General features: G+C 43.3%; 1 protein-coding gene and 1 non-coding gene across 8 annotated transcripts in view; one reads left to right on the top strand and one right to left on the bottom strand.

Moving 5' to 3' along the window:
- The window catches only part of LOC106568538 (cingulin-like protein 1), a 67,421-nt gene that overhangs the window by 23,386 nt on the left and 17,383 nt on the right, over positions 1-26,652 (top strand). For 2 of the 7 annotated variants that reach the window (XM_014138965.2, XM_014138966.2), the window contains exons 2-6: positions 9,392-9,499; positions 10,295-10,406; positions 23,165-23,899; positions 24,891-25,178; positions 26,235-26,336. In XM_014138965.2, coding sequence (XP_013994440.2) covers positions 10,365-10,406; positions 23,165-23,899; positions 24,891-25,178; positions 26,235-26,336 — 1,167 coding nt within the window. In that variant the 5' untranslated portion in view covers positions 9,392-9,499; positions 10,295-10,364. Of the gene's footprint in view, positions 1-9,391; positions 9,500-10,190; positions 10,407-23,164; positions 23,900-24,890; positions 25,179-26,234; positions 26,337-26,652 lie in introns of all 7 variants that reach the window. The other 5 variants (XM_014138963.2, XM_014138964.2, XM_014138968.2 and 2 more) reach the window with 3 other exon arrangements.
- Positions 17,129-17,202, bottom strand: trnaa-ugc (transfer RNA alanine (anticodon UGC)). Its single transcript has one exon. It is a non-coding gene; the product is annotated as a tRNA-Ala (tRNA).

Here is a 26,652-nt window from a genome sequence, read left to right on the forward strand (position 1 = left end):
GGACAACTTCTGATGGACTGTACCTTTAACCCAACACCCCCCCCAGCATCTCTCTGATTCAGAGGGGTGTTGGGTTAAATGACTCCTGCACCTCTCTGATTCAGAGGGGTGTTGGGTTAAATGACTCCTGCACCTCTCTGATTCAGAGGGGTGTTGGGTTAAATGACTCCTGCACCTCTCTGATTCAGAGGGGTGTTGGGTTAAATGACTCCTGCACCACTCTGATTCAGAGGGGCGTTGTGTTAAATGACTCCTGCACCTCTCTGATTCAGAGGGGCGTTGTGTTAAATGACTCCTGCACCTCTCTGATTCAGAGGGGTGTTGGGTTAAAAGCGGAAGACACATTTCAGTTGAATGCATTCAGTTCAACTGACTAGGTATCTCCTCCTTTCCTTACTCTTTCCATAGACACATACATTCAGCATGAACACTTAACCCTCCCAAGACCCAGGTACTGTAGGCGAGAGGGGGCTGGGTAAAGGGATTAATCAGGCAGACTAACCTTTCCCAGCCATGAACACACACATATTAGTCATTTAGCAGACTCTCTTATCCAAAGCAACTTACAGATAGTACCTTTTTTTTAAATTAAAAAACCTTAATTTAACTAAGCAAGTCAGTTAAGAACAAATTCTTATTTACTATGACGGCCTACCAAAAGGCAAAAGGCCTCCTGCAGGGACGGGGGCTGGGATTAAAACAGATATATAAAATCTAAATATAGGACAAAACACACATTATGACAAGAGAGACAACACAACACTACATAAAGAGAGACCTAAGACAACAACATAGCAAGGCAGCAACACATGACAACACAGCATGGTAGAAACACAACATGACAACAGCATGGTAGCAACACATGACAACACAGTATGGTAGCAGCACCACATGACAACAACATGGTAGCAGCACAAAACATGGTACAAACATTACTGGGCCCAGACAACAGCACAAAGGGCAAGAAGGTAGAGACAACAATACATCACGCAAAGCAGCCACAACTGTCAGTAAGACTATCTCCAGATAGCTAGGTGGGACAACCACATATCACAGTCCTAGTCAGCACATTTTTCCTCATTTAAAGCAGCTATCAGCAAAGTCAGTGATAGTAGCAGGAGGGGGGGAAAGTAAAGTGTGAGTGTCAGGTCACGAAAGCCCCCCCCCAAAAAGATAACGGCACAGAAACACACTGAATGGCTCAGCCCCATTGTCGGTCATTGGTCAACAGTAGGGATTTTTCAATTAAGTGTTTCAATGAGAGACGACTAGTTTTCAATGCACGTTTTTTCACTTGAGAAATACTGCACCAAAACACCATAGATGTAAAATTGTGCGACTAAGATCTCCTCGGCAAAACATCAACTGAAGAAATCTGTCATAATTTATTTTTTAATCTTAGATTAATTCAGACTATTTTTGAGGCAGTGTATGTATACTGGCTACGGCGTCTCAAGGTGGACAAACTATACTATTTCCGTCTTTTCTCATTTTTCAAGCGAAGGTCTTTTATGGTATTATGCGAGCACACTCGTTCGGTTCGCCGAGCCGAGTCCGAACCCGAAGCATGTGGAAGCTTTAAGGGGAACTCGTTCAGTTCTGCCTCCAAGACAAGACTCATTACAATAAACAGCAACCTGTGAAAATATAGCTGTTATTCTTTCATTATTTATTATTATTATGTCTTTTTTTTAGGGGTTTTCTTAAAACTGCATTGTTGGTTAAGGGCTTGTATGTAAGCATGTCACTGTAAGGTCTACTACACCTGTTGTATTCAGCATGTCACTGTGAGGTCTACACCTGTTGTATTCGGCATTTCACTGTAAGGTCTACTACACCTGTTGTATTCAGCATTTCCCTGTGAGGTCTACTACACCTGTTGTATTCAGCATGTCACTGTGAGGTCTACTACACCTGTTGTATTCAGCATTTCACTGTAGGTCCACTTTGTATTCGGCAACTGAGGTCTACTACACCTGTTGTATTCAGCATGTCACTGTGAGGTCTACTACACCTGTTGTATTCAGCATTTCACTGTAAGGTCTACTACACCTGTTGTATTCAGCATTTCACTGTGAGGTCTGCTACACCTGTTGTATTCGGCATTTCACTGTGAGGTCTGCTACACCTGTTGTATTCGGCATTTCACTGTGAGGTCTACTACACCTGTTGTATTCAGCATTTCACTGTGAGGTCTACTACACCTGTTGTATTCAGCATTTCACTGTAAGGTCTACTACACCTGTTGTATTCAGCATTTCACTGTGAGGTCTACTACACCTGTTGTATTCAGCATTTCACTGTGAGGTCTACTACACCTGTTGTATTCGGCATTTCACTGTAAGGTCTACTACACCTGTTGTATTCGGGCGCACGTGACAAATAACATTTGATTTGATTTGGAAGGTGCTTGGTTCAAGATGATTTGTTTGCGGTCACGTTAGGTTATTACGCTAGCTGCTTGTGGTTAACCAGATAACATAAAACTATAGAAGTAAATTGTTTGTTGTCAAAGCTACAGCTGCTTGTGGAACTCGCCTGTTGTTGTTGATTTTGTAGATGATCCACGCTTTTATGACAGTTGGTTCTGGACAGGTGTAACCTGATTTCAGCTGATTACCTCGTATGGTCTCCCTGTTTCAGGTACGGTATCCTGATGGGGTGGTGACTGGATGAAATGCTATTCCGCCTCTACTTTACATTTCAGCAGTGTAATTACATAGATATGGAAATTGCCTGTATGTTATGACAGCAGCATATTCTGCCTCAGGGCAAAAGGTAAACACTATCCTGTTGGTACTTGTCTGTCAGTGTATATAGTATGACCACACACAGAAAAGACAACAGTATCTAAAAAAATAAAACGTTTCTAAAATAATAGTAGTGGTCACTTCGCTCTTAATTGTGTATATTTTGTAAAAAAGGTCTCTTAAAAAAAGTTCCAGCCATGCTGGGTTAGAGGATTCTTTGATTGCAGAACTATTTTTGAACTATTGAACACCCCACTAAAAATATCCACTGTGTAGATTGTTATGAACTCTGCTAGTCCCAGGATGTGGATGTGGTACTGGGTAGGGCTCAGGAATGCTAACAGTACAGAACCTGACTGACAGCTTTTAGGACACTTTGTGGTTTTCAAAACCCTTTCTACCCACCCTTATCTCCCCCCCAAATTATGTTTTCCTTTCATACATGTGACCACAACATCTTAGAGTAGATGTACTGTATTGATATATATAAAAAAAAAACAGACAAACTATAATCTTCACAATACTTGGTGTGGATGATGGATGATGATGGAGCGGCAGCGTAGCCTAGTGGTTAGAGCGTCGGACTGGTAACCGAAAGGTTGCAAGGTTGAATCCCCGAGCTGACAAGGTACAGCTCTGTCGTTCTGCCCCTGAACAAGGCAGTTAACCCGTTGTTCCTAGGCCGTCATTGAAAATAAGAATTTGTTCTTAACTGACTTGCCTAGTTAAATAAAGGTGGAATTGGTGCTTGGTGTGGCTCAAAGCTGCCAACAGAACACAAACTGACTGACAGCTTTCAGAGGGCTTGATAGTTTAGAATTAATGAGTTTCAAAGCATTTATCTGTAAATATAGGTTTGGGACATGTTCAGGCTATCATAAAATAATTGATGGTAGGAAGTCAAGCAACCTATTTTCTCCACTTTATTCATGCTGCCAATATATCTTAGGTACAGTATAAACAATATATCTTAAGGACAGTATAAACAATATATCTTAATTACAGTATAAACAATATATCTTAGGTACAGTATAAACAATATATCTCAGGTACAGTATAAACAATATATCTTAGGTACAGTATAAACAATATATTTTAAGGACAGTATAAACAATATATCTTAATTACAGTATAAACAATATATCTTAGGTACAGTATAAACAATATATCTTAGTTACAGTATAAACAATATATCTTAGGTACAGTATAAACAATATATCTTAGGTACAGTATAAACAATATATCTTAAGGACAGTATAAACAATATATCTTAGGTACAGTATAAACAATATATCTTAGGTAAAGTATAAACAATATATCTTAATTACAGTATAAACAATATATCTTAGGTAAAGTATAAACAATATATCTTAAGGACAGTATAAACAATATATCTTAGTTACAGTGTAAACAATATATCTTAAGGACAGTATAAACAATATATCTTAATTACAGTATAAACAATATATCTTAGGTAAAGTATAAACAATATATCTTAAGGACAGTATAAACAATATATCTTAATTACAGTATAAACAATATATCTTAAGGACAGTATAAACAATATATCTTAGGTACAGTATAAACAATATATCTTAGGTAAAGTATAAACAATATATCTTAAGGACAGTATAAACAATATATCTTAGGTACAGTATAAACAATATATCTCAGGTACAGTATAAACAATATATCTTAGGTACAGTATAAACAATATATCTCAGGTACAGTATAAACAATATATCTTAGGTACAGTATAAACAATATATCTTAGTTACAGTATAAACAATATATCTTAGGTACAGTATAAACAATATATCTTAGGTACAGTATAAACAATATATCTTAGGTACAGTATAAACAAAAGCCACCAGGCTGAGAATTTGTATGTCCTTGTGATTAATTGACCATTCTTCTTGGTGATCACCTGATGTTTGTCTTCCCAGACAAGACAAGTCAAGGCACATGGGTTGACTCAGTTCAAGCCAAGAGTGTGTCAGCGTGTTCTGGGAAAGCATGCAGTTTCCATCAGTGCTCAGAGTGGTGCCAATGTTTTTTATTTGATTTTATTTCACCTTTATTTAACCAGGTAATGTCACAGTGCCGTAATGAAATGCCTCACTGCATATCAATAGGCCTTATTGGATTAAGTACATGTACTTTCCAAATCCCAATTTGAAGAACAAAAAAAATGATTCGAAGGGAGACATACTTGAGAGCTGTGTGTGTACATCAGATATTTTCCCATAAACGGCCACCCAGTGCTTTCAGTTTTGTTATGTATCCGTTACAAATATGTATTCTGTTGCCAAGACAAACATCCTGAGAGTAGAGTCAGGGAGGCAGTGTTGGAAGCTCCTTGGTGTTGTGGTCTATGTTCTTCAGTCATGCTTCAGTATGGTATTGTCCTCACTTATCGCTTTCTATTGTCACAGCCCACTGAAGAATAGCCTCAGTTTTGATGTACATGTATCTCACTATCTCGACAACCATTTGATGAGATATACCGTATCTCTCTCAACTCAAGCATCTTACTCCTTCAATATCAGTATCAGTGTCAGCATCAGTGTAATCGGTATTGGTGTAATCAGTATCAGTGTCAGCATCAGTGTAATCAGTATTGGTGTAATCAGTATCAGCATCAGTATCAGTGTAATCAGTATCTGTAGCAGTATCTGTATCTGTGTAATCAGAATCAGTATTGGTGTAATCAGTATCGGTATCAGTGTAATCAGTATCGGTATCTGTAGCAGTATCTGTATCTGTGTAATCAGTATCTGTGTAATCAGTATCGGTATCCGTGTAATTAGTATCGGTATATGTGTAATCAGTATCGGCATCGGTGTAATCAGTATCGGTATCTGTGTAATCAGTATCGGTATCGGTGTAATCAGTATCGGTATCGGTGTAATCAGTATCGGTATCTGTGTAATCAGTATCGGTATCAGTGTATTCAGTATCTGTATCAGTACCAGTGTAATCAGTATCGGTGTAAACCAGTATTGGTGTAATCAGTATCGGTATCTGTATCAGTGTAATCACTGGGGATCCATAATAAACCCCAGGAAGAGTAGCTGCTGTCTTGGCAGGAACTAATGGGGATCCATAATAAACCCCAGGAAGAGTAGCTGCTGCCTTGGCAGGAACTAATGGGGATCCATAATAAACCTCAGGAAGAGTAGCTGCTGCCTTGGCAGGAACTAATGGGGATCCATAATAAACCCCAGGAAGAGTAGCTGCTGTCTTGGCAGGAACTAATGGGGATCCATAATAAACCCCAGGAAGAGTAGCTGCTGCCTTGGCAGGAACTAATGTGGATCCATAATAAACCCCAGGAAGAGTAGCCGCTGCCTTGGCAGGAACTAATGGGGATCCATAATAAACCCCAGGAAGAGTAGCTGCTGCCTCGACAGGAACTAATGGGGATCCATAATAAACCCCAGGAAGAGTAGCTGCTGCCTTGACAGGAACTAATGGGGATCCATAATAAACCCCAGGAAGAGTAGCTGCTGCCTTGGCAGGAACTAATGTGGATCCATAATAAACCCCAGGAAGAGTAGCTGCTGCCTTGGAAGGAACTAATGGTGATCCATAATAAACCCCAGGAAGAGTAGCTGCTGCCTTGGCAGGTACTAAAGGGGATCCATAATAAACCTCAGGAAGAGTAGCTGCTGCCTTGGCAGGAACTAATGGGGATCCATAATAAACCCCAGGAAGAGTAGCTGCTGCCTTGGCAGGAACTAATGGGGATCCATAATAAACCCCAGGAAGAGTAGCTGCTGCCTTGGCAGGTACTAAAGGGGATCCATAATAAACCCCAGAAAGAGTAGCTGCTGCCTTGGCAGGAACTAATGGGGATCCATAATAAACCCCAGGAAGAGTAGCTGCTGCCTTGGCAGGAACTAATGGGGATCCATAATAAACCCCAGGAAGAGTAGCTGCTGCCTTGGCAGGAACTAATGGGGATCCATAATAAACCCCAGGAAGAGTAGCTGCTGCCTTGGCAGGAACTAATGGGGATCCATAATAAACCCCAGGAAGAGTAGCTGCTGCCTTGGCAGGAACTAATGGTGATCCATAATAAACCCCAGGAAGAGTAGCTGCTACCTTGGCAGGAACTAATGGGGATCCATAATAAACCCCAGGAAGAGTAGCTGCTGCCTTGGCAGGATCTAATGGGGATCCATAATAAACCCCAGGAAGAGTAGCTGCTGCCTTGGCAGGATACTAAAGGGGATCCTTATTAAATACTAATAGATGTGATGTACATAACATGGATGCAAATAAAACATAGATATGCTCATTGGGAAAATATTTAAAACAATATTCACTCACAATGATGGAGTGAGCTGTAATTCTAAATACATCTACAATTAATATTTTCTCTAAGCATCTAATCGGAGTTGCTTGACAGCTGGCGATCAGCTCTGCGTGAGCCCGCCGTGTGTGTGTGTGTGTGTGTGTGTGTGTGTGTGTGTGTGTGTGGTGTGTATCACTGCTGCATGCTGGGTAGACCTCGTTTCCAACGCCATATAAACAAAAGGTTAATGAGGCTTCGCTGCTTTTTGTTTATCCTTTCAGCAGATGCCAACAGATTTACACACACACACACACGAACACACACACACACGAACACACACACACACAAACACACACACACACGAACACACACACACACGAACACACACACACACGAACACACACACACACGAACACACACACACACGAACACACACACAGAAACGCAGGCACACACACGGCGTGCTCACACAGAGTGGATCTGCATGAAACTCGGCCCTTAATCACTGGAAGACTGTGTGTTGTGTTTTAGCCAAGCAGCTACGAACACACACACACACACACACACACACACACACACACACACACACACACGAACACATTTCCACCGTGACTATTCTTCTATGTAATTACTGTAGTTCATGGATAGATATTGGCTACTTCCTGACGGAAATAAATATATTTTTAGTCTCAATCCTGTTTTCCTGTTTTTGCCTAATTGTGGTTTGATTTATTCATTTGATTTTATACGCATCAATTTAGCCATTTTATTATTAATGATAAAGCAATCAAATCAAATGGAGAATCCATGTCTGTACCGAGGATGTTTTCATGTAACAGTTTAATTTGTATCAGTATCTGTATCAGTTTAATCTGTATCAGTATCAGTTTAATCTGTATCTGTATCAGTTTAATCTGTATCAGTATCAGTTTAATCTGTATCTGTATCAGTTTAATCTGTATCAGTATCAGTTTAATTTGTATCTGTATCTGTATCAGTTTAATCTGTATCTGTATCAGTTTAATCTGTATCAGTATCTGTATCAGTTTAATCTGTATCAGTATCTGTATCAGTTTCATCTGTATCTGTATCAGTTTAATCTGTATCAGTATCAGTTTAATCTGTATCTGTATCAGTTTAATCTGTATCTGTATCTGTATCAGTTTCATCTGTATCTGTATCAGTTTAATCTGTATCTGTATCAGTTTAATCTGTATCAGTATCAGTTTAATCTGTATCTGTATCAGTTTAATCTGTATCTGTATCTGTATCTGTATCAGTTTAATCTGTATCTGTATCAGTTTAATCTGTATCAGTATCTGTATCAGTTTAATCAGTATCTATATCTGTATCAGTTTAATCTGTATCAGTATCTGTATCAGTTTAATCTGTATCAGTATCTGTATCAGTTTAATCTGTATCAGTATCTGTATCAGTTTAATCTGTATCAGTATCTATATCTGTATCTGTATCAGTATCTGTATCTGTATCAGTTTAATCAGTATTTGTATCTGTATCAGTTTAATCAGTATCTGTATTTGTATCAATTTAATCAGTATCAGTATCAATTTAATCAGCATCAATATCTGTATGAGTATAATCTGTATCAGCATCTGTATCAGTATCTTTATCAGCTTTGTGGATGTTTTCACTGGATGTCCATGCTTTTTTCCTGATTGTCCTGTAGTTGTGGCCATCCATAGTGGCAGATACATATATCATTACATATTACAACTATTGAATGGACGTTGGGATCCTAGTAACATGCCTAAAAATCATTCATCTTGGTAAAGGAATGTAATAGGATCTCTGTGCAGGTCTGTGTCATATGATCATTATGGGAGACTTTCTTTTGGATAAGATGTTTCTTCTCTACAAAGCCACCATGTCAGGTTCTGTCATTTCTGTGCCATTCATAAACTGTATGGCGATGATTAAATACTGCCCTCTGGTGGGGGCGATTGTGAAACAACACCCATCATGCATCACTGTATTGAGAGGGTTATAATTGTGAAATAATATTGCCTTCACATGAACTCATTCCTATTGGCTAGTACTGTGTTCTAGAAGTGTTCTGTTATGAAGGATTGGTCATTGACTTGACAAGTGCTTTTTTTTTTTTTTTTTTTTTTTACAGTTTTTATGTCTATGACAACATTGTGGCTCAGGGACACACCGTCCACTGAGCACAGACATCAGTTCAACGTTTATTCCACGTTCGTACAATGTAATGTCATTGAAAAGTGGTAGTTCACGTTCTTCATTTAAGCCTTACCTGAGTGTTGGAGTCCTTATTAAAGCTAAAATATTAAAACCATTTCTTTTTTTCCTTGTGTTTCAGCCTGAAAGAGGTTCAACAAACTTGAGCTCCTGAACTGAGTTGCGTGACGGAGGGCCAGAGAACAGAGGTTGAGAGAACAGAGAGGCTCAAAACGAAGAGGCTTGTACTGTGAGTACTGTAAACTTCGCTTGGCCTTTTTTCTCTCTATAGGTCACCCTTTTGGATAGACCCTTCAATTCTGTTCCTATGTAACATTGGGCCTTGTGTGTGTGTGTGTGTGTGTGTAGTGGTTGCTGTACAGTGTATGCCAACATACTAACCCTGTGTGTGTGTGTGTGTAGTGGTTGCTGTACAGTGTATGCCAACATACTAACCCTGTGTGTGTGTGTGTGTGTAGTGGTTGCTGTACAGTGTATGTCAACATACTAACCCTGTGTGTGTGTGTGTGTAGTGGTTTCTGTACAGTGTATGCCAACATACTAACCCTGTGTGTGTGTGTGTGTGTGTGTGTGTAGTGGTTGCTGTACAGTGTATGCCAACATACTAACCCTGTGTGTGTGTGTGTGTGTGTAGTGGTTGCTGTACAGTGTATGCCAACATACTAACCCTGTGTGTGTGTGTGTGTGTGTGTGTAGTGGTTGCTGTACAGTGTATGCCAACATACTAACCCTGTGTGTGTGTGTGTGTGTAGTGGTTGCTGTACAGTGTATGCCAACATACTAACCCTGTGTTTGTGTGTGTGTGTAGTGGTTGCTGTACAGTGTATGCCAACATACTAACCCTGTGTGTGTGTGTGTGTGTGTGTAGTGGTTGCTGTACAGTGTATGCCAACATACTAACCCTGTGTGTGTGTGTGTAGTGGTTGCTGCGTGCCCAACTGGAGCTGCAGGTGTGTATATCAGAGAAAGCAACCCAGGCAGACAGACTGAGGTAACTGGAGCAGGTCCTGCCACTCCCTTACAGGACATACCGAGAGAGACGCTCTGAGCTACCGACTTGCAGGACTTCTCCTACAGGGTTCACCCACCACAACATGCAGGGGAAGAGTGAACACGAACACCAAGACAATAACATGGTAAATAAACCCTTACCCTCTTTCTCTCCATCTCGCTTTACATCCATCTAACAGGATCTTTCTCCCAAAATAAGCTTTCAAATGCTTAGTCGTTTGTGAATCGCATGTACGTAAACATTTATTTTATAAATCATTACGTGGACCATTTCTTTATCCAATAAGATATAATAAATAAGCTGAGATATGCACAAATGGAACGTTAGCTACATGAGGAATATAACTGGTGTATCTGGACTGAACTGGTGTCAGTTTCATCCTAGATATATATAGCGAGCTGTATGGAATGTTTGCCTGCTCATCTGTTCCTGGAACAGTTTCCTACCGTAGGTGTATACTCAGCCAGATGTATGGAAACATCTGGAATCTGTCTCTTTACACGACCTGTCCTTTTTTCCCTGATGAAATGATGATCATTCACAGAATCAGAGTCTGTCTCCTGTTCATATGGTTGGATATGAACTACGTAGAGAAACAGCAGTCTGTTCTGAACAAGAGCAGAACAGAGCAGAACAGAGCAGAGCAGAGCAGAGCAGAGCAGAACAGAGCAGAACAGAGCAGAGCAGAGCAGAACACAACAGAACAGAACAGAGCAGAGCAGAACAGAACAGAACAGAGCAGAACAGAGTAGAACAGAACAGAACAGAACAGAACAGAGCAGAGCAGAACAGAACACAACAGAACACAACAGAACAGAACAGAGCAGAACACAACAGAACACAACAGAACAGAACAGAGCAGAACAGAACAGAGCAGAACACAACAGAACAGAGCAGAACAGAACAGAGCAGAACAGAACAGAGCAGAGCAGAACAGAACAGAGCACAACACAACAGAACAGAACACAACAGAACAGAACAGAGCAGAACACAACAGAACAGAACACAACGGAACAGAACAGAACAGAGCAGAGCAGAACTGAACAGAGCAGAGCAGAGAAGAACAGAACAGAGCAGAGCAGAGCAGAACTGAACAGAGCAGAGCAGAACAGAGCAGAGCAGAACAGAGCAGAGCAGAACAGAGCAGAGCAGAGCAGAACAGAGCAGAGCAGAGCAGAGCAGAGCAGAGCAGAGCAGAGCAGAGCAGAACAGAGCAGAGCAGAACAGAGCAGAGCAGAACTGAACAGAGCAGAGCAGAACAGAGCAGAGCAGAACAGAGCAGAGCAGAGCAGAACAGAACTGAACAGAACACAACAGAACAGAGCAGAGCAGAACTGAACAGAACACAGCAGAACAGAACAGAGCAGAGCAGAACCGAGCAGAGCAGAACAGAGCAGAGCAGAACACAACAGAACAGAACAGAGCAGAGCAGAACAGAACAGAACAGAGCAGAACAGAGTAGAACAGAACAGAACAGAACAGAACAGAGCAGAGCAGAACAGAACAGAACACAACAGAACAGAACAGAACAGAGCAGAACACAACAGAACAGAACACAACAGAACAGAGCAGAACAGAACAGAGCAGAGCAGAACAGAACAGAGCACAACACAACAGAACAGAACACAACAGAACAGAACAGAGCAGAACACAACAGAACAGAACACAACAGAACAGAGCAGAACAGAACAGAGCAGAACAGAACAGAGCAGAGCAGAACAGAACAGAGCACAACACAACAGAACAGAACAGAGCAGAACACAACAGAACAGAACACAACGGAACAGAACAGAACAGAGCAGAGCAGAACAGAACAGAACAGAGCAGAGCAGAACTGAACAGAGCAGAGCAGAGAAGAACAGAACAGAGCAGAGCAGAGCAGAACTGAACAGAGCAGAGCAGAACAGAGCAGAGCAGAACAGAGCAGAGCAGAGCAGAACAGAGCAGAACTGAACAGAGCAGAACAGAGCAGAGCAGAACAGAGCAGAGCAGAGCAGAACAGAGCAGAGCAGAACTGAACAGAGCAGAGCAGAACAGAGCAGAGCAGAACAGAGCAGAGCAGAGCAGAACAGAACTGAACAGAACACAACAGAACAGAGCAGAGCAGAACTGAACAGAACACAGCAGAACAGAACAGAGCAGAGCAGAACCGAGCAGAGCAGAACAGAGCAGAGCAGAACAGAACAGAGCAGAACAGAGCAGAACAGAACAGAGTAGAGCAGAACAGAGTAGTCACTGGTGGCAGAGAAACAATGTTATTTACAAGGAGAAGGACAACACACCATATTGCCAAGCAGATTGCCAGGGGCTGAATGCTCCTTACCATGTCACCCTTTATAAAATATATGTGCACGTCAAACAGCCAGGCAACTATTTATCACTAATTGGTTCATTCATTTTATTTTTACATTAATGAAGGATTTGACTTCTTTTAGCTTGTTTTACATATATATGCGGATACACACACACACACACACACACACACACACACACACACACACACACACACACACACACACACACACACACACACACACACACACACACACACACACACACACACACACATTTAACTGTGTATCGTGAGTAATTTTTCTGATGATACTGAAAGGCATTGGCCTCCATGATAAACCATCTGTAAACAATATCAATTAAAACAGGCTTTTGCTAGATGTTGTTATGTTTAGAGGCCAATAATCCCTATCCAGGGATGAAACTGTGGTTCATAGAGAGGAGTCAGTATTAGTGAGAATATTATATTAGCGACGGTATTAGCGGCACCATCCTTAACACACATACGGTACGTTCACAGGCAGACAGGGTTTACAGTAGTACAGGATTGTATGAGATCTGGGTCAGGCCGTGTTCTCTAACTCTGCACCATATGGCTATGTGCTGGGGCCACTGAGGAATAGAGCTGAGGGCGAGGGTGGGGGTCTCTGGCTCCTCTATAGCCCTCCGTCTGAACATAGGGGTCTGTCTCTATGGGGACAGCCCTCCGTCTGAACATAGGGGTCTGTCTCTATGGGGACAGCCCTCCGTCTGAACATAGGGGTCTGTCTACTCTATGGGGACAGCCCTCAGTCTGAACATAGGGGTCTGTCTCCTCTATGGGGACAGCCCTCAGTCTGAACATAGGGGTCTGTCTCTATGGGGACAGTCCTCCGTCTGAACATAGGGGTCTGTCTCCTCTGTGGGGACAGCCCTCAGTCTGAACATAGGGGTCTGTCTACTCTATGGGGACAGCCCTCAGTCTGAACATAGGGGTCTGTCTCTATGGGGACAGCCCTCAGTCTGAACATAGGGGTCTGTCTCTATGGGGACAGCCCTCAGTCTGAACATAGGGGTCTGTCTACTCTATGGGGACAGCCCTCAGTCTGAACATAGGGGTCTGTCTCTATGGGGACAGCCCTCAGTCTGAACATAGGGGTCTGTCTCTATGGGGACAGTCCTCCGTCTGAACATAGGGGTCTGTCTCCTCTGTGGGGACAGCCCTCAGTCTGAACATAGGGGTCTGTCTACTCTATGGGGACAGCCCTCAGTCTGAACATAGGGGTCTGTCTACTCTATGGGGACAGCCCTCAGTCTGAACATAGGGGTCTGTCTCTATGGGGACAGCCCTCAGTCTGAACATAGGGGTCTGTCTCCTCTATGGGGACAGCCCTCAGTCTGAACATAGGGGTCTGTCTCTATGGGGACAGCCCTCCGTCTGAACATAGGGGTCTGTCTCTATGGGGTCAGCCCTCAGTCTGAACATAGGGGTCTGTCTCCTCTATGGGGACAGCCCTCAGTCTGAACATAGGGGTCTGTCTCTATGGGGACAGCCCTCAGTCTGAACATAGGGGTCTGTCTCCTCTATGGGGACAGCCCTCAGTCTGAACATAGGGGTCTGTCTCCTCTATAAAAATGAAGTCTGGTTTGTTGTAATGTTGTAAGGTAAGTCTACTGTACTTTAATATTCATAGGAGAGGGTTTATTGTAAATTATTTATAGGCTAACATTGAAGACATGCTGTTTGAAACCTGCTGTTTATGGGTTGGCAGGTAGCCTAGTGGTTAGAGCGTTGGACTAGTAACCCAAAGGTTGGTGGATCAAATCCCCGAGCTGACATTAACCCATTGTTTCTAGTCCGTCATTGTAAATAAGAATTTGTTCTTAACTGACTTGCCTAGTTAAATAAAATATAACAATTCTGTCCTTTTGTCTCGAACCTAAAATGTAATGTAATGAGTGTGAATTTCAATGCTGAGAGTGTAATACAGTTTTTGTTGCATTATTCAATGGTGTAAAATGTATATTTAAGAAGAAAAGTGCCTATTAAAAGAGAGTATTAACATGGGGTATCTGGGATCTCGGGATCTCTGTCCCGGGAACACTCTTCACATTTTCCCACAAAATGAAATGACAAGACCTGGGAAATTACAACATTTTCCCCAATGTGGCACTAGCCTGAGGTTTCCCCGACATACAGAGCTAGAATCAGCTTCCCCTTACCCAATCCTAAACTTAACCATTAGTAGGGGAAATGCAAAAACTGATTCAAGATCAGCATTTTAGGGGCAACTTCACCCAACTCCCATTAGTGGGAGAGTGGGTTGATCTTGGCATGTAACGAGGATGTCGTTCTGGAACATTTACTCTGGATTAAACTCTTGTTGTTTTCATTAGCTGTTGCATACTTCTTCCTTTAAAGGTCAGTAGAGGAAAGGGCTCTTGTTTTCATTTCACCTTCAGTCTAATGTATTTACTTCACACTAAGTCGCTAGTTTAGTGTATTTACTTCACACTAAGTCGCTAGTGTAGTGTATTTACTTCACACTAAGTCGCTAGTGTAGTGTATTTACTTCACACTAAGTCGCTAGTCTAATGTATTTACTTCACACTAAGTCGCTAGTTTAGTGTATTTACTTCACACTAAGTCGCTAGTTTAGTGTATTTACTTCACACTAAGTCGCTAGTTTAGTGTATTTACTTCAAACTAAGTCGCTAGTCTAATGTATTTACTTCAAACTAAGTCGCTAGTCTAATGTATTTACTTCACACTAAGTCGCTAGTCTAATGTATTTACTTCACACTAAGTCGCTAGTTTAGTGTATTTACTTCAAACTAAGTCGCTAGTCTAATGTATTTACTTCACACTAAGTCGCTAGTCTAGTGTATTTACTTCACACTAAGTCGCTAGTCTAATGTATTTACTTCACACTAAGTCGCTAGTCTAATGTATTTACTTCACACTAAGTCGCTAGTCTAATGTATTTACTTCAAACTAAGTCGCTAGTCTAATGTATTTACTTCACACTAAGTCGCTAGTCTAATGTATTTACTTCCCACTAAGTCGCTAGTCTAATGTATTTACTTCACACTAAGTCGCTAGTCTAATGTATTTACTTCACACTAAGTCGCTAGTGTAGTGTATTTACTTCACACTAAGTCGCTAGTTTAGTGTATTTACTTCACACTAAGTCGCTAGTGTAGTGTATTTACTTCACACTAAGTCGCTAGTCTAATGTATTCACTTCAAACTAAGTCGCTAGTGTAGTGTATTTACTTCACACTAAGTCGCTAGTTTAGTGTATTTACTTCAAACTAAGTCGCTAGTGTAGTGTATTTACTTCACACTAAGTCGCTAGTTTAGTGTATTCACTTCAAACTAAGTCGCTAGTGTAGTGTATTTACTTCACACTAAGTCGCTAGTTTAGTGTATTCACTTCAAACTAAGTCGCTAGTGTAGTGTATTTACTTCACACTAAGTTGCTAGTTTAGTGTATTCACTTCAAACTAAGTCGCTAGTGTAGTGTATTTACTTCACACTAAGTCGCTAGTTTAGTGTATTTACTTCAAACTAAGTCGCTAGTGTAGTGTATTTACTTCACACTAAGTCGCTAGTTTAGTGTATTCACTTCAAACTAAGTCGCTAGTGTAGTGTATTTACTTCAAACTAAGTCGCTAGTGTAGTGTATTTACTTCAAACTAAGTCGCCATGAATTCAAAGCACATGCATAATTGACACTGGCAGACTGCACACATGACCCAAATGCAGTTAAAATATCCTACAGGAAACCCCTACAGGATAACCTATAAAAGAACGTGTGTCTCTTTGAGCTGACATTGTGACTCTTCAGACAGTCACACATTTGATAGGCCTATGCACAATTCACTTGATAGACAACCTCCAACAAATTACAGAAAATCAACTACATTTGGCAACATCTAGTTGCTGATTATACAGATCGCAGATCAGCTCATGAATAACAGGGAGATGAAGAGTGGAAATAGTTTTAAATAAATGAAGGAAAAGCAGCCAACAAGTGCTCAGCATATGTGGCAACTCCTTCAAGACTGTTGGAAAAGCATTCCAGGTGAAGCTGGTTGAGAAAATGCCAAGAGTGTGCAAAGCAGTCATTAAGGCAAAGGGTGGCTACTTTAAAGAATCTTAAATATAAAATATATTTTGATTTGTTTAACATTTTTTTTGGTTACTACATGATTCCATATGTGTTATTTCATAGTTTTGATGTCTTCACTATTATTCTACAATGTAGAAAATAGTAAAAAAAATAATGAAAAATCCTTGGATGGGTAGGTGTGTCCAAACTTTTGACTGGTACTGTATATATTTCACCCCCAGCACCCCTACTTCCTGCGGCTATGCATAGTGGCACAGCCAAGCCTATTTGGGGAAACACCGGCATAGTGATTTGAAATGCTTTAAATGGGCACTTCTGATTTGTTTTGTGGTATTTCCCAGGACTCTCTGGATACGTTTTAGTCATTTAGCAGACGCTCTTATCCAGAGCGATTTACAGTAGTGAATGCATACATTTCATAAATTTTTTTTCCCTGTGCTGGCCCCCGTGGGAATCGAACCCACAACCCTGGCGTTGCAAACACCATGCTCTACCAACTGAGCTACAGGGACCCCATAAATATGAATATTCCCGGTATTGAATCTTGGTATATTTTCGGGGGGAAAATAATCCCTCCCTACTGGCTACTGAGATATCGCGTTGCCAGTCACAACAAAAGGAAAAGGCAAGAATGTAATGTGAATTTTAAAAGTCACCCAGCTCATCTGACTCTTCTTCCTATCTCATAGTGGGAATAAGGGCCTAACTTTGAAACAAATCTTTTTAACTCATCAGCAGGGTTAGAATCTATTCCATTTCCCATCCAGTCAATTCAGGAAGTCAACTGAAAATACAATTTCCAATTTTCCTCATTTCAGTTTATTTCTTGAATTGCCTGAAATGAAATGAAATTGACCCCAACCGTGTCTACCATGTGTTACAATGTGTTACATATTAACACATCACTTACTCAGCTCATGGTTTCAGCTAAAAATAATAACATTAAAAATGGGGGCTTAAATGCTTTATCCCTGCATGGCCTGTAAATATAGTAAATACCAAGGTGATTAGAAATGATCCTAACCCCCCAGAGAGGCCCTCCAACCGGCCCTGTGGTCCCCAGCCGGCCACTACCTCTCCCTGGGGGAGGATGCAAGTTGAGACCCAGGACCAGGATTAGAGCTTAGGCCTAATTTCCATAGCCATAGCAGCTGCTGGACGCTGCCCACTTCATTTCTATAAGTAGCATTAGCGCTAGCATTAGCGTAATGTAATTGCAGCTATTTGATTATTAATTGAAGTAGCTCTTTGGCTAAATGGAAAATGAGTTGTTTTTGGTCACTGCTATCGGTGTTGGAAATGGAACACCATTTTGAGAAGTGGGTGTGTGTGTGTGTGTGTGTGTGTGTGTGTGTGTGTGTGTGTGTGTGTGTGTGTGTGTGTGTGTGTGTGTGTGTGTGTGTCCTCTGCTTTGCGTTGGGGCCCGTTTCATTTCATATGCCTGGGTTCACCTTGACACATCGACACCACAGCTATGTCTTTAATTCACACACGCACACACACACACACACACACACACACACACACACACACACACACACACACACACACACACACACACACACACAGAGAGAGAGAGAGATATAGAGCTTATATAATGTGAATTTGTAGCTTTTCGACTCTCTAATCCCCCTAAGCATGGAAAACATAATGTGATAATGTAATTAAATTAGACAAACTAACATGATCATTTTCAGCTCAGTATACTGGAGGTCTGAGGTCTGAGGATCAGAATGAAGGGTGATGGAGAGAGAGACAGTATACTGGAGGTCTGAGGTCTGAGGATCAGAATGAAGGGGGATGGAGAGAGAGACAGTATACTGGAGGTCTGAGGTCTGAGGATCAGAATGAAGGGTGATGGAGAGAGAGACAGTATACTGGAGGTCTGAGGATCAGAATGAAGGGTGATGGAGAGAGAGACAGTATACTGGAGGTCTGAGGACTCTGGATCAGAGTGAAGGGTGATGGAGAGAGAGACAGTATACTGGAGGTCTGAGGTCTGAGGATCAGAATGAAGGGTGATGGAGAGAGAGACAGTATACTGGAGGTCTGAGGACTCTGGATCAGAGTGAAGGGTGATGGAGAGAGAGACAGTATACTGGAGGTCTGAGGTCTGAGTATCAGAATGAAGGGTGATGGAGAGAGAGACAGTATACTGGAGGTCTGAGTATCAGAATGAAGGGGGATGGAGAGAGAGACAGTATACTGGAGGTCTGAGGATCAGAATGAAGGGTGATGGAGAGAGAGACAGTATACTGGAGGTCTGAGGATCAGAATGAAGGGGGATGGAGAGAGAGACAGTATACTGGAGGTCTGAGGTCTGAGGATCAGAATGAAGGGTGATGGAGAGAGAGACAGTATACTGGAGGTCTGAGGTCTGAGGTTCAGAATGAAGGGTGATGGAGAGAGAGACAGTATACTGGAGGTCTGAGGTCTGAGGATCAGAATGAAGGGTGATGGAGAGAGAGACAGTATACTGGAGGTCTGAGGTCTGAGGATCAGAATGAAGGGTGATGGAGAGAGAGACAGTATACTGTAGGTCTGAGGATCAGAATGAAGGGGGATGGAGAGAGAGACAGTATACTGGAGGTCTGAGGTCTGAGGTTCAGAATGAAGGGGGATGGAGAGAGAGACAGTATACTGGAGGTCTGAGGTCTGAGGATCAGAATGAAGGGTGATGGAGAGAGAGACACAGTCTTAAAGGGACACACTATCACACCATCTTATGTCCTCTGTGGGTTACTGAGTAAGACTGTTATCCTCTAGCTGGGAGCTGTAATATAGCTGGGAGCTGTAATATAGCTGGGAGCTGTAATATAGTGATCCTCTAACTGGGAGCTGTAATATAACTGGGAGCTGTAATATAGCTGGGAGCTGTAATATAGTGATCCTCTAGCTGGGAGCTGTAATATAGCTGGGAGCTGTAATATAGTGATCCTCTAACTGGGAGCTGTAATATAGCTGGGAGCTGTAATATAGCTGGGAGCTGTAATATAGTGATCCTCTAACTGGGAGATGTAATATAGCTGGGAGCTGTAATATAGCTGGGAGCTGTAATATAGTGATCCTCTAACTGGGAGCTGTAATATAACTGGGAGCTGTAATATAGCTGGGAGCTGTAATATAGTGATCCTCTAACTGGGAGCTGTAATATAACTGGGAGCTGTAATATAGCTGGGAGCTGTAATATAGTGATCCTCTAGCTGGGAGCTGTAATATAGCTGGGAGCTGTAATATAGTGATCCTCTAACTGGGAGCTGTAATATAGCTGGGAGCTGTAATATAGCTGGGAGCTGTAATATAACTGGGAGCTGTAATATAGCTGGGAGCTGTAATATAGCTGGGAGCTGTAATATAGCTGGGAGCTGTAATATAGCTGGGAGCTGTAATATAGCTGGGAGCTGTAATATAGTGATCCTCTAACTGGGAGCTGTAATATAGCTGGGAGCTGTAATATAACTGGGAGCTGTAATATAGCTGGGAGCTGTAATATAGCTGGGAGCTGTAATATAGCTGGGAGCTGTAATATACCTGGGAGCTGTAATATAGTGATCCTCTAGCTGGGAGCTGTAATATAACTGGGAGCTGTAATATAGCTGGGAGCTGTAATATAGTGATCCTCTAACTGGGAGCTGTAATATAGCTGGGAGCTGTAATATAGCTGGGAGCTGTAATATAGTGATCCTCTAACTGGGAGCTGTAATATAGCTGGGAGCTGTAATATAGTGATCCTCTAACTGGGAGCTGTAATATAGCTGGGAGCTGTAATGTAGCTGGGAGCTGTAATATAGCTGGGAGCTGTAATATAGCTGGGAGCTGTAATATAGTGATCCTCTAGCTGGGAGCTGTAATATAGCTGGGAGCTGTAATATAGCTGGGAGCTGTAATATAGTGATCCTCTAACTGGGAGCTGTAATATAGCTGGGAGCTGTAATATAGTGATCCTCTAGCTGGGAGCTGTAATATAGCTGGGAGCTGTAATATAGCTGGGAGCTGTAATATAGTGATCCTCTAGCTGGGAGCTGTAATATAGTGATCCTCTAACTGGGAGCTGTAATATAGCTGGGAGCTGTAATATAACTGGGAGCTGTAATATAGCTGGGAGCTGTAATATAGTGATCCTCTAGCTGGGAGCTGTAATATAGCTGGGAGCTGTAATATAGGGAGCTGTAATATAGTGATCCTCTAACTGGGAGCTGTAATATAGCTGGGAGCTGTAATATAGTGATCCTCTAGCTGGGAGATGTAATATAGCTGGGAGCTGTAATATAGGGAGCTGTAATATAGTGATCCTCTAACTGGGAGCTGTAATATAGCTGGGAGCTGTAATATAGCTGGGAGCTGTAATATAGTGATCCTCTAACTGGGAGCTGTAATATAGCTGGGAGCTGTAATATAGCTGGGAGCTGTAATATAGCTGGGAGCTGTAATGTAGCTGGGAGCTGTAATATAGCTGGGAGCTGTAATATAGCTGGGAGCTGTAATATAGTGATCCTCTAGCTGGGAGCTGTAATATAGCTGGGAGCTGTAATATAGCTGGGAGCTGTAATATAGTGATCCTCTAACTGGGAGCTGTAATATAGCTGGGAGCTGTAATATAGCTGGGAGCTGTAATATAGCTGGGAGCTGTAATGTAGCTGGGAGCTGTAATATAGCTGGGAGCTGTAATATAGCTGGGAGCTGTAATATAGTGATCCTCTAGCTGGGAGCTGTAATATAGCTGGGAGCTGTAATATAGCTGGGAGCTGTAATATAGTGATCCTCTAACTGGGAGCTGTAATATAGCTGGGAGCTGTAATATAGTGATCCTCTAACTGGGAGCTGTAATATAGCTGGGAGCTGTAATATAGCTGGGAGCTGTAATATAGTGATCCTCTAACTGGGAGCTGTAATATAGCTGGGAGCTGTAATATAGCTGGGAGCTGTAATATAGTGATCCTCTAACTGGGAGCTGTAATATAACTGGGAGCTGTAATATAGCTGGGAGCTGTAATATAGTGATCCTCTAACTGGGAGCTGTAATATAGCTGGGAGCTGTAATATAGTGATCCTCTAGCTGGGAGCTGTAATATAGCTGGGAGCTGTAATATAGTGATCCTCTAACTGGGAGCTGTAATATAGTGATCCTCTAACTGGGAGCTGTAATATAGCTGGGAGCTGTAATATAGTGATCCTCTAACTGGGAGCTGTAATATAGCTGGGAGCTGTAATATAGCTGGGAGCAGTAATATAGCTGGGAGCTGTAATATAGCTGGGAGCTGTAATATAGCTGGGAGCTGTAATATAGCTGGGAGCAGTAATATAGCTGGGAGCTGTAATATAGCTGGGAGCTGTAATATAGCTGGGAGCAGTAATATAGCTGGGAGCTGTAATATAGCTGGGAGCTGTAATATAGCTGGGAGCTGTAATATAGCTGGGAGCTGTAATATAGCTGGGAGCAGTAATATAGCTGGGAGCTGTAATATAGCTGGGAGCTGTAATATAGTGATCCTCTAACTGGGAGCTGTAATATAGCTGGGAGCTGTAATATAGTGTGAGACATTCAACTGGCACAGAAGATAGATAACCTGTTACATCTCTGTCACCTCTCAGAGTGTATTGAGGATTAACTCAATACACGAGCTAGTGGATGACTCTAATGGATGACTCTAATGGTTAACTCTAATGGATGACTTTAATGGATGACTCTAGTGGATGACTTTAATGGATGACTCTAGTGGATGACTTTAATGGATGACTCTAGTGGATGACTTTAATGGATGACTGTAATGGATGACTAATGGATGACTAATGGCTGACTCTAATGGTTAACTCTAATGGATGACTAGTGGATGACTCTAATGGATGACTAGTGGATGACTCTAATGGATGACTAGTGGATGACTCTAATGGATGACTCTAATGGATGACTCTAAATGATGACTCTAATGGTTAACTCTAATGGATGACTAATGGATGACTCTAATGGATGACTCTAGTGGATGACTCTAATGGATGACTAGTGGATGACTCTAATGGATGACTAGTGGATGACTCTAATGGTTAAGTCCTTCCTCACCACAGCAGGGCGTTTTCTGCTGTATTGTTCTTCCGTGATATCAGTCATTGTGTTTCTCCTGTCCAGCCATGAGTGAATTGGGAGGGATATTTCATACTATATGCAGGAATGGTTTTGCCCTTTCCTCTACTGACCTTTAAAGGAAGAAGTATGCAACAGCTAATGAAAACAACAAGAGTTTAATCCAGAGTAAATGTTCCAGAACGACATCCTCGTTACATGCCAAGCTCAACCCACTCTCCCACTAATGGGAGTTGGGTGAAGTTGCCCCTAAAATGCTGATCTTGAATCAGTTTTTGCATTTCCCCTACTAATGGTTAAGTTTAGGATTGGGTAAGGGGAAGCTGATCATAGATCTGTATGTAGGGGAAACCTCACCCACTGTGCCTGTGCTGAAACCATAGATTTCTCTCTTAGGAAGCCACTGCCGTTAAAGAGACAAGGAGAGGGTCCAGCCATAACAACCATAGCAACCCTAGCAACCCTAGCGCGACTGCAGAGCAAGGCAGAGATTCAGTCGACAGTAATGGCCATACCAGAGGGACGTTGTCCCCCACTGAGGTTCCGTCTCTACGGGGTCTCAGGAAGAGCCAGAACAGCTCATTGGAGGAGGAAGAGAATGTCTGGAGAACCAATAAGAGGACGGTGCTGTCCAGAGGATCTAGTCTAACCCGCTCTAGGAGTGTCAAGAACCTGATCCACAAGTTCTCAGAGAACGGCGAACCCTCGTCAGCCAATGATAACGGCTCACCAGTTCTGTCAATAGGCGGATCCCTGCCTGAAGACTCTAACCGGCCAATCAGGATATCCACAGCCAGAACTGTGGAGGTACTGGCCTATCAGAACTCCCGGTCCAACCCAAACACAGCCACTCCCAGTAGTACCACAGTACAGACCCAGAGCCCAGTCAGGCTGTCCACAGCCAAGTCCACCTCCCAGTCCAACCCAGCCATTCATAGCAGCAGCAGCACCGTAGAGAGCAAGAAACCGGTACCTTCTATCAAACTAACCCCTCCATCCATGGAGTCTCAGCCCGGCCTTAAGGGGGCAAAGACAGGCTCACCACAGCCCAGCAGTCCTTCAGACAGTCATTCCCAGAAGGGTCAGGGCCAGAGCCAGGCTGGCTCCATGGCAGGCTCTGGAATGGGTTCGGTAAGTAGACCTCTAGATAGGCTCATTTATAAGGGCCAAGAGAACTGATCACACCAATCACTGATTGCTTGGCATCCGAGACCACGTCCAACCCATGATCATGCTCCGTATGAAGATCCCACAGCATGGCCTGTCTGTCTGTCTGTCTGTCTGTCTGTCTGTCTGTCTGTCTGTCTGTCTGTCTGTCTGTCTGTCTGTCTGTCTGTCTGTCTGGCCTGTCTGTCTGTCTGTCTGTCTGTCTGTCTGTCTGTCTGTCTGTCTGTCTGTCTGTCTGTCTGTCTGTCTGTCTGTCTGTCTGTCTGTCTGTCTGGCTGGCTGGCCTGTCTGTCTGTCTGTCTGTCTGTCTGTCTTGTCTGTTTGTCCACAACAACAGCAGTCAACACAATTGTGCATCCGCCTGTCCATCCGTCTATGCATCCGCCTGTCCATCAGCCTGTCCATCTGCCTGTCCATCCGCCTGTGCATGTGTGTCCAATAGCAGTCCATCTGCACCCTAACCTTTGCATCTAACATATTAAACTCCAACTAATGGCTTGTTCCTAACAGGAATAAAGGCATAATGAGCTGTAGCATGCTATGTCGTGTGTGTGTTGATGTTGTTACCACTCTGCTGTACGGTAATATGCTGCTAATGTTCACATCACACCATTGCATGTCTGTTCAGTGGAATTCACTGGTTTGATTTGCACATGATACAATTTCAGATCTCTCTCCAGAACATACGGCACCTTCAAATACCATCAAATGCTCCCTGCGCTGTGCTGCGCTGTGCTGCGCTGTGCTGCGCTGCGCTGCGCTGCGCTGCGCTGCGCTGCGCTCCCTGCGCTGTGCTGCGCTGTGCCTGTCTGTCAACAGCTATACTATTGATTTGTCTCTCTCTTTCTCTCTCTCTTTCTCTCCCCCTCTCTCTCTCCCCCTCTCTCTCCCCCCTCTCCATCCCCCCTCTCCATCCCTCCATCCATAGATTTAATATATTCTCCTCCTCCTCCAGGAATCAGACTTTAATCCCAACAAGAGGCCTGAAAGTCCCCCATCTGAAGACGAGCCATCCAATCCCGTCAAAGTCCACCAGAACCCCAAATACCAACTGTACCTGAGTGGAGACGTGACGGCGAACGGATCCAGGGATACAAATGGAACGTTTGGTGGAGAGAACGGGAACGGTATGGATCCCAAGAACAGTTCCCGTTGGGACAGCGCTAGTTCCAGATTCGGGACAAACTATCACGGGTCCCTGGAATCTCTGGCCTCACGGGACTGGGACACCATGTCGGACAGGGTGAGGAACAGAGGCCTGGGGCCACTTGGGGCTGGTACTGGGGCCAGGGGAATAAGACAAGGTTGAGGCTTGGGCCTCCAGGAGCCAGGGATTTCATTCAGGGGTGATGGTGGGGCCAGCACTGCTAGGGGCCAGGAGATGTTGATGGGGAATGAGAGGGACAGTAATAGGGCTTCCAGGGCCAGGGGAATCAGTCTTGGCTGAGGGACAGTTATAGGGCTTCCAGGGGCCAGGGGAATCAGACATGGCTGAGGGCCAGTAATAGGGCTTCCAGGGGCCAGGGGAATCAGACATGGCTGAGGGACAGTAATAGGGCTTCCAGGGGCCAGGGGAATCAGACATGGCTGAGGGACAGTAATAGGGCTTCCAGCGGCCAGGGGAATCAGACGTGGCTGAGGGCCAGTAATAGGGCTTCCAGGGGCCAGGGGAATCAGACATGGCTGAGGGACAGTAATAGGGCTTCCAGCGGCCAGGGGATCAGACATGGCTGAGGGCAGTATTTCCAGGGGCCAGGGGAATCAGACATGGCTGAGGGCCAGTAATAGGGCTTCCAGGGGCCAGGGGAATCAGACATGGCTGAGGGACAGTAATAGGGCTTCCAGGGTCCAGGGGAATCAGACATGGCTGAGGGACAGTAATAGGGCTTCCAGGGGCCAGGGCTGCCAGGGATCACCAGGGCTGAGATGGGGAATAGGGGCCAGGGGGACGACAGGTTGTCACCTCCATCTAATTACACCGAGATAAAGCTCAGACAGGTAGTGTGATCAGCACCTGTCTGTCTGCTCCACCTGTCTGTCTGCTCCAAAATGTACTGTAGGAGCATGGCGTGAGCCACCTTAGACCTGGCCTTTATGATGCAGCGCCATCTGCTGGTGTACAACAGGCTTTACAATAATATCAATATTAAAATCCATATTGAATTAACCATGGATAATATGCCCATTTCACTAGTGGTGAATCCTTGGCATAGCATTGTCAAAGACATCGTTTTAAGAATATTCATGTTTTTATTGATTTCTTTTATCAGTGGAATGTTTCTGTGTGTGTGTTGTCTAGGTGGGAGGTTTTGAGAGTCCACCCAGGGTGTTCAACAGTCCCTACGCTACAGCGGCTTCCACGGATTACAACTCTGGCATGTACCGGATGTCAGAGTATAAGGTAAAACACTCAGACAAATGGGATTATGTGGTACAGAAACAACTATTTTACTAGTATCTTGTTTGTCTTAGAGAGCATAGAATCATGATATTATGTACAGCCCATTTACCTGTTTGTCTTCCTTTCTCTATCTGCCTCCTCTCATCTCCTCTCCTCCTCTCCTCTCCTCTCCTCTCCTCTCCTCTCCTCTCCTCTCCTCTCCTCTCCTCTCCTCTCCTCTCCTCTCCTCTCCTCTCCTCTCCTCTCCTCTCCTCTCCTCTCCTCTCCTCTCCTCTCCTCTCATCCTCTCATCCTCTCTCCTCCCTCTCCTCCCCTC

The sequence above is a fragment of the Salmo salar genome, chromosome ssa13 (genome assembly GCF_905237065.1).
Source record: "Salmo salar chromosome ssa13, Ssal_v3.1, whole genome shotgun sequence".
NCBI lineage: Eukaryota > Metazoa > Chordata > Actinopteri > Salmoniformes > Salmonidae > Salmo > Salmo salar.